This window comes from Penaeus chinensis, chromosome 11, assembly GCF_019202785.1.
Source record: "Penaeus chinensis breed Huanghai No. 1 chromosome 11, ASM1920278v2, whole genome shotgun sequence".
Taxonomy (NCBI): domain Eukaryota; kingdom Metazoa; phylum Arthropoda; class Malacostraca; order Decapoda; family Penaeidae; genus Penaeus; species Penaeus chinensis.
The window spans coordinates 37203344-37212866 of NC_061829.1; the positions used below are offsets into that span (position 1 = coordinate 37203344).

The window sequence follows — 9523 nt, forward strand, 5'->3', positions numbered from 1 at the left end:
TTACCAATGCATATAGTTATATAGGTATACATTTGTAGATTTATGAATCCAGGTTTGCTGCAGAATTCCAAGAAACCCCTGGTTACAGTCTACATTCAGCTGGTAATCTATGTCTACTTGTTCTTGTCACCGTAGAGAATCTTATTTTTTCCTCAGAACAAGTGAGTTTGCTCATGTGTAAGTTGTGTGTTTAATAAATTATGCCATGTTTAAGATTCGTTTTTAATAATTTATGTATGTATTACTAATACATTTTACAAACGTATTTCCTGTTCTTGTGGGTTTGTCTTTTTTATTTGCAAATCGTCAGAGGCAAGTGTGCTCAGCTCAGTTTCTACATATTTTAAGTATTTTCTTGTTATCTTTTGGTTAATGTCAACTATTGTGTAGGTGATGACAATGGCAACAGTACTGTGATGTCACAGTATCTGTAACACATGAAAATATCTTTTAAAATAGTTTTAATCTAAATTTGAGTATGACAGGTATTTAAAGAATTATGGCATTTGTACAGTAGTGACACCTGCCTCATGCCATATTTTTAACATCATGGTTAACTCAGAAAGCCTATATTTTTTCTCTCATAGATTTTCCTTGAGAATCTTCAATTTCCTCACAACAGAAAGAAAGCTTTAGCTCTTATATGCAATATAATGAAAAGATTTTACAAAGGAAAGTTGTGAAAAAGAGTAAGTAAAAACAAATGACAAATTTTATATTTTATTACATAAAGCCTGTTTACAAAGGGCACGTTTCATACAGAAAAGTAATCTATAATGGACAGAATAAGTGTATGTCGGAATACACAAATCAATAAAGCTCTCCAAAATTCCTTCTTCACTGCCAATGCTTCATCAATATGTTCACAGAAGATCCACTTCAGAGGTTATGGTATATGAAATGCATCTTCTATGGCTGGTAGTTTAAAAAAACGTCATTCATTTCTTGTACCTTCAAAATTCCTAGCAATTAATCTAAAACAAAAATATATGAACAATTACATTATATAAGATTTTACAAGGTACCTGCCAATACAACGGTCTTCTCTGTAATGGAATATTTTAACCTCTGTATATTGTACACCTTGTTTGTTTCTTCACCATTATACCTAAAACTATGACTTCAAATATAAACCTGTCATGCTTCACATTTTATCTTATTGCACTCTCCATGCATAATTTCCCTAGAATTTGACTGATTCAATTTATTTTATGATATGATTAAATGAAGATCACAATATGAAAATAAGTTAGGATGAACATGGTTACATGAAAATCATATTAAATTTTATGCATTTGAATATAACAAACATACTTTAAAATCTAGTGGGCACATGCACCTGTCATCTTACAAATGCATGACAGAAATGCCCTGAAAAAATTGTACATTAAATAATTTATACAACTAAACACCCCATGTCACTACTGCTTGTAACAGCAACTTACTGTGTATCCTTCAAATCCACTTGTTTACTTTTAAGACAATATCTATAAATTACATACTAAAATAAATAAATAAATACTGTGATCTTTTGTTCTGCAATTATTTACCAAAAATTGTGACCTCAAAAATAACCTTTTGGATATACAGAAACAACAATAGTGAAATAAAAATTTAAAATCACTTGACTATTTCATATTCAAGGAAGCAGGCAAACTGTTTATAAAGCCTGTGCAAATACACATGAAACAATTACTATAGTTAATACCGTGTTAAGTATCAGAAATATACATAAATCCAATAACTGATTTAAAAACACAAAGTACAAGTATCATATATATACAAAATTCCATAAAATCTATGAAGTCTTTTTGATAATAAAACATTACTTCACAATCTGAATGTGTGGAACATTGCATCTTCATTATACTAAAAAGATCATGACTTCAAATAATGTCTAAAAAGACAACACTCAATATCATAAATGCTGCAATGCAAATTATACTTATGAAAGTCCAAATCTGCAACAAATTTATAGAATTGTGATATAGATTCATTTTTATTACTGGTAACCAAAACTGTAATCAAAATTGAATTCAATTTCAAACTATACTTTCATGTAAATTTAGGACATAACCATATCGAATTACAGCATATGCAGACTCCTCTCAATCATTCACTTCACTTACAATACAATCAAATATTGACTACAATGCTTTTGATGTGAGCAATTTTCCATAATGAAATATCAGTTTACTTATTGATTTTAATCAATTATTCTCATTAGTAGTTCTAAGAAATGAACTGCACTGTACCATAAAAAAGAAAACTTATTGAAGACAAGACCATCTATGAATATTCACAAACATTAGATACTCACATTTCTGTATATTAAGATAATGGTCAAAAACTCCAAATATAAAGATCTACTTTCTAAAAACAAATTCTTACATCTTAGGAGAATGGAGTCATATACTCTTCACTATTTGTTCTAGTTTCCAATGCTTAGATCATAGTTCAAAATAAAAATGTTTGGGTAACTACTAAAAAAATATCATACTTGATATATTACAGTCCCTTCACCTACATTTTATGTGAAAAAAATATCAGGTGATATTTTTCTTGTCACTGTTAACTGCTTTATTGATGGTTGATCACAAAATACAGAGTAATAATCTCTGCAATACATCATATAACAGTAACCATTTATTTCCAGAGTAACTACAGAAAGTGTTTATTAAATATATAGCCTTACACTTCTCAATATAGGTTTGAACACATCTATATACATTTGCTGATCACTAGTTTCCAATCATATATCAAGCCTTTAGTTGGTGTACTGTTAATAGCACGGTATCTACCTTTATGCTATGTACCTACTGTTAATCATGATGATCATAATATACAACTACTTATAACATTACAAGAAATGAAAAGCAATTTGTCTTAAAAATCAAATACAATACTGGAAAATGTCTGCTAAAACTGAGTGACTCTCTTATAAGAATTACATGACTTTACATTTTATTCCATTACTTTACAATACAAAAAAGCCCTAATCATTTAAACTTCTTACATATTAGTCCTCGAAAATGAATAGGTTTTATACTTTACCTGGAACAAGGCCTACCACGTTTCATTTGTAACTTATAATCATAGTTTTTTACCTGAAGATATCCCACTGAAAGAATATTACTACTATTAAAAATACATATTACATATTCAAAAATTCCTAACCATGTCAAAAATGGAATATTATTCATGCCACAGAAACAATTGTCCTTAGCACTTCTCTAGACACTTGCAAAGCAGTAGATGAAATCTCTTTAAACTTGGCAGCATAATTAGTAAATTACATTTGTTAAATTCCTTGTACACGTAACATTAATCAAATATCAAAAAGCTAAAATACATATGTAAATTAGCTATAGGAATACTGACATTTCAAAACTGTGTTTCAAAAGTTGCAACGTCCAATTCATTATAAGTGAATAAAAAAATATTCATCTACATCAATATCATTCATATCTAACCATTTCTGAATTTCCACTCACTGTTCAGGTGGCCATTGTCAAAAAAAGAATGTAAAAGATAAACTAAGAAAGAGGTATCTATATTAATACAGAAACTTCCACGCAGCTGAAAATTAGTGGAGTCATCATTCCTGACTATTAAAACAAGCAGATGAAATAAAGACTGCTGTGTATGACACAAGTCAGCCTAAACCAAATGAAACAGTAAAAGTGCCAGGAGTTAGGCATTTATCATTACCCTACAGAAGGACTGTCTGTCCCAGATGAGCCTCCATCTGTGGCTGAGAGAGTGGCATTCCTATCACCCTTCTTTTTGCCCTTCATTAACAAAGCAATCTCACGGTTTTGTTCGCGAATCTTCTTCTGCAATAGGTCTACTTTGCCCTCATAATCCCGGTTGCAATTCTTCATCTTCTGACGGAGCTCCTGTTCGAATGTGAATTGACTAGCCTTCAATTCAGTCATCTGTATCAGAGAAAGAAGTTTGAAAAGTTTAATTAATCGGTTTAATTTAAATGGGTACATGCACTGTACACTGGAGCATTATTTTTTGTATTTTGTTTACACATAAATGGTTTTACAGGTGCTTAGTCATCAAGGAGCCAATAACTAGGTCTACCTTAACTCCCAGGTTTACTCCATTCCTTTAATTTTTTGGGAAAAACATAATTTCTACTATTGTCATTATTGTTATGAACATTAATATTATCATTCTTAATGACAGTACTATCATTATAACATTATTAACAATAATAAAAGCAATAAAATTTAAAACTCCAAAAATTCAAGGAATAAGGTAAACAGGCAAGATCTAGTAAACCTTTTACTTGACTATGCACTTATATCAACAAAATCAAAATGGCCAGGGCAGGTATACATGCTCTCTTGGCACCAATCTCTTAATAACTACATATAGTGTACAATTTGAGAAACAGAAAAAAAGGGAATACAAACATTCACAACAAAGTAAAGAAACATACAAACAGGAGCAATATTACTATGAAGTATTAAGAACAATACAAAAAATTTCCTATCTCTTCATCCACTACCAAGACACTCTACCTCCCACAATCTGAAAACTCTTTGGGGGGTGATGCCAGTTCTCTTCTTTTTATTTGCTATTTTCACCCACTTTTTATAACATCCACTCATTATGTAAAACCCAAAATTTACCTGTTTTTCTTTTGCCAAAAGCTGAGAATCTTTGCCTGAAAGTTGCTTCTCAAGATGAGCTATTCGTTCCCTTAGTTGTGTTATTAGCACAAGCTGATCAGCTGTTCCTGGGTCATCTCGAACTGGACCAGAATTTCTTGATACCTGATGATACATTAGTGTTTTAAGTTCCAGTAGTAATAAAAACAAACTATATATATATTCTATGATTATGCATCTGTTAACAGATTTAATCACAAAAATCACCTGAGTCTATACATGTAGATATTGTCAGTTCCACATTGGATTGGCAAAATTCTTTGCTCTATACTGGACTTAATGAAAAGGAAGTTGCAGAAAATTTCAAGTACACAAATCTTATAAACAGAATATCTAAAATATGAACTTTAGTCTGATAAAGCCAAATCACTGTAAAACATTATTTCTTATAATAAGTGAAACTCCATTAAACTTATCCAAAGAAATAACTTGTATAACTTCTTAAACTTGAGTTTAACTCTGAAGATGATCTATTGCCATTAACACTATTTGCTTATACTAATATAACCTTCTCTTACCTTAGGTTGATAGACTCTTACGAATCTAAACATTGCTGAATCACTCTCCCTATACTTGTACCTTGTAATCGATCTTCCTCAGGCTCACCAAGTGCCAAACTTCCTAATACACAATTCCTCTTTTTGATAGACTCTCTTCGTCCATTCTCTCCATCCCTTCTCACTCACACTATTCGACTTATTCCTCAACCTATTCAGCTTCCTGACAGTGACTGCCCTTTTCAAGGAAATCCTTTTCCATGGCTTCCATTGTACTCACCAAAAGATTTATTCAGATTTTCCTTTAAAGTGCTCATAGCTTGAGCGCATCAACTCTCATGTTTCAATCCCTCTTTCTGGGATCGTTTACCTTTTCTGTGATTACTTAACACTTACCAATTTCTTAAATTTGTCATGTGTTTCCACACTCTGAATGTCTTTGTCTGTATCATATAATCCCAGCTGAAAACATGAGAAAACTCTTGTAAGTGTTGACAGAGGAATGAAAACACATCAAGAAACCATATGATGCTCACATCAGAAATTACTAGCTCAAAAATATAAGGAGGTAAATTACTAATTTATTTGGCTGCCTTCCTCCAAACTGATATGTAAGATATTTAAAATCTCATTACAATATTTCCTTCCAGTTGTACTGTACTTTACAGCCTGAACGATCTTGCTTAAAATTATTACTTAATTTCTTAACTGCAAAAACTTACCTTCCTCCTTTTGAATAAAAACAGTTCCTTCCTTGTAGATAGCAAAACCAAATAGCAAGGCCATTCGCTTTTTATTTCTCTAATTTTGTGGGCTAGGCAAATTAAACTGAAAATGAAAATATCACAACCAAAATTTTAAAATGCCTTTCAAATTTACAGTGTCATAAATCAAAGCTCGACTGGGTCCCTTTGGTATAGCTTTTCTATTCACTTATAAGCAGCATGCAGCATTTAGATCACTAATGCTATGTATAGCAAAAGCCTTCCACAACAAAATGAAAAACACATTAAAACATACTCACTGAAAAAAATAAGAATGGGAACTATAAAAATAAATCATAACTCAGCACAGATAATACTAAGATTAGTATGTGTATCCTCCTGATTTTCTAATATCTTGAGGGGGTTTTCTGTTCCCCTTTTGCAACTAGCATTACACAAACCAACAAAATAAGAGATAAAAAACGTATGGCCCAAGATAGAATTCTTTGTTAAACCACACTGGCTAAAGCAAAAATAAAGGAAAAAAAGAAAGAAAGAAAGAAAGAAAGAAAGAAAGAAAGGAGAGCATATAGCACATTATACCTTTGCCGGAGGTTCTTCTTGTGGCATTTTCGTAACATCGGGCCTATTGGGTCTTTTATTGTGGCCACTCAGCTTATGTCTGTTATAGTCAGAAAAAGGAAAGAATAAAAACTGAGTATTAAACCAATGTAAGATGAACATGCTCAAGTTATAAATCAATATTCACCATCTTTTGACATTTTCACTATTCCACCCTACATTAGATGGCAGCATGTATAAATGCAAAAAATTACTCTTGTATCTATATGTTCTCATTTTCGGAAAACATCTTGAAATGAGAAAGAAAAAACTATCCGTATCATGAAAAAGAGCATTTACCATATGAGACTACCTACCTTAAACTAAATCTTCATGTAAAATACTTGAAATACTGAGACTACTACCATTATCAAAAAAATCCAAAAGCTCTATGCAGCTGTGATGTATATAAATATTAGCATAACCCTTTGAGTACCTGTCTGTGTCAAATCAAAGAGAGAGAAAAAAATCCTAGTGATGCTCAAGCTCTGCTACAAAAAGTAATGGCTTTTCCAATGGGTGTGAGGCCAGATCATTAGTTTCAAATCTTGATATGCATACAACAACTAGGGGATCACACTGGGTGTCTGGAGAGTAGGTCATTTGCTGTTACAAGCAAACAAATATTTACCAGCTATCTCCTTATGGTTTCAAGTAGCTAAAATAGTCAAGTTGGATACTCATAAGGTTACACTCCCAAAGAAACAGATACCATAATAATAACTAATACCCTACATACTACTTTTCACAATGATTCCTCTGAACAGAAATTAGTTGTAGAGAATAACCAACTTGTTTTGTTCTTTTAACTCACTGCCACTGGGGATTGCATGATTTCATAATAATCATGGGTTGAACAGAAGCCTTTTTTATATATTTTACATAAAATTTTGTATAACATCTCAATATTAACCCATTGATGCTGGGGATGGTATGTACATATATGCTCTATCCACTTAGATTTTAGTTTGTTAATTGTGTTTACACATGGTTCTACAAGTGCTTTGTCATCAAGGAGTCAGTTACTAGTCCTACTTACCTCACTTTTTACCCTTTTTCCTTAATCTTTGGAAACAGTATGTTTTACTTTTTACTGTTATCAGTATTGTAAATAACATTGGAACAATCATGTCATAACAATATCAACAGTATCAATACCATTATATATATATATATATATATATATATATATATATATATATATATATATATATATAAAAAACTGAAAGCTCAAGGAAAGGGGAAATCAGGCGAGGTCATGTGAGCCTACTGATTCCTTCATGGGTGAGCACTTGTGGAGCCCTCTACAGGTAAAGACAAGGCTAAAATAAAACTACAGTGAGCATTATACATTCCCAGTGGCAATGAGTGCATTTTTTTTTTTCTAGAGAGAGAGAGAGAGAGAGAGAGAGAGAGAGAGAGAGAGAGAGAGAGAGAGAGAGAGAGAGAGAGAGAGAGAGAGAGAGAGAGAGAGAGAGAGAGAGATAGAAGAGAGGAGAGAAAAGAGAGGAGAGGAGAGGAGAAGAGAAGAGAGGAGAGGAGAGGAGAAGAGAGGAGAAGAGAGGAGAAGAGAGGAGAAGAGAAGAGAAGAGAAGAGAAGAGGAGGAGAAGAGAGGAGAAGAGAGGACATGAGAGGAGAAGTAAGGAGAAGTGAGAAGTGAGGAGAAGTGAGGAGAAGTGAGGAGAAGTAAGGAGAAGTGAGGAAAAGTGAGAAGTGAGGAGAAGTAAGGAGAAGTGAGGAGAAGTGAGAAGTGAGGAGAAGTGAGAAGTAAGGAGAAGTGAGAAGTAAGGAGAAGTGAGAAGTGAGGGAGAAGTAAGGAGAAGTAAGGAGAAGTAAGGAGAAGTAAGGAGAAGTAAGGAGAAGTGAGAAGTGAGGAGAAGTAAGGAGAAGTAAGGAGAAGTAAGGAGAAGTAAGGAGAAGTGAGGAGAAGTAAGGAGAAGTAAGGAGAAGTAAGGAGAAGTGAGGAGAAGTGAGGAGAAGTGAGAAGTGAGGAGAAGTGAGAAGTAAGGAGAAGTGAGAAGTGAGGAGAAGTAAGGAGAAGTAAGGAGAAGTAAGGAGAAGTAAGGAGAAGTAAGGAGAAGTAAGGAGAAGTAAGGAGAAGTAAGGAGAAGTAAGGAGAAGTGAGAAGTGAGGAGAAGTGAGGAGAAGTAAGGAGAAGTAAGGAGAAGTAAGGAGAAGTGAGGAGAAGTGAGGAGAAGTGAGAAGTGAGGAGAAGTGAGAAGTGAGAAGTGAGGAGAAGTGAGAAGTGAGGAGAAGTGAGAAGTGAGGAGAAGTGAGAAGTAAGGAGAAGTGAGGAGAAGTGAAGAGAAGTGAGGAGAAGTGAGAAGTGAGGAGAAGTGAGAAGTGAGGAGAAGTGAAGAGAAGTGAGGAGAAGTGAGAAGTGAGGAGAAGTGAGGAGAAGTGAGAAGTGAGGAGAAGTGAGGAGAAGTGAGAAGTAAGGAGAAGTGAGGAGAAGTGAAGAGAAGTGAGGAGAAATGAGGAGAAAAAGAGGATAGTAAAGAGGACAGAAGACAAGATAAAAAAAGAAAAGAGAAGACAAAGGAAAAGAGAAGAGAAAACAAAGTGAATACTTTCTTGTAAACTATAAATATAAACTTTTACATACTTAGCCCGTTGGACCCAGCTGACGTGACCATCACGTCATGAAAAAATCGGGTCAAGGGGTGGGTGACATGAACATGCCATCACAGGAAAATCTGGCTGTAGGCTGGGTGACATGAACCTGCCATCATGAGCACTGTGGCTGAAGGCCGAGGTGATGGAAAAGACTCGTCACGAGTGCACAAACTTATTGGGAGGTCTATTTTACTCAGTGGTGATTTTGCATTATTCCCATCGATGTATGAACATGGAATGAAATGTCTGTGAGCCGTGATTGGAGGAGCGCCGGCTCTGAGGAAGATGTATCCCTGGCACTTTAAGCAGCAACGCAGGTTGTTTTACAGAAAATTGAATATTACATAAAAATTTTAAAAATTGATAAAAGTAACATACTGTTACTTAGTTTTATTTTTC

At 33.6% G+C, this 9523-nt stretch overlaps 1 protein-coding gene across 3 annotated transcripts in view; it reads right to left on the reverse strand.

Moving 5' to 3' along the window:
• Positions 1-706: 706 nt before the first annotated feature.
• Positions 707-9523, reverse strand: part of LOC125030357 (protein FAM76A-like) — a 30444-nt gene continuing 21627 nt past the window's right edge. For 2 of the 3 annotated variants that reach the window (XM_047620366.1, XM_047620368.1), the window contains exons 5-9: positions 6490-6568; positions 5579-5644; positions 4647-4790; positions 3712-3938; positions 707-3121 (exon numbers count right to left, since the gene is read on the reverse strand). In XM_047620366.1, the coding sequence (XP_047476322.1) occupies positions 3094-3121; positions 3712-3938; positions 4647-4790; positions 5579-5644; positions 6490-6568 (544 nt within the window). In that variant the 3' untranslated portion in view covers positions 707-3093. The remainder of the gene's footprint in view (positions 3122-3711; positions 3939-4646; positions 4791-5578; positions 5645-6489; positions 6569-9523) is intronic. The other variant, XM_047620367.1, reaches the window with a different exon arrangement.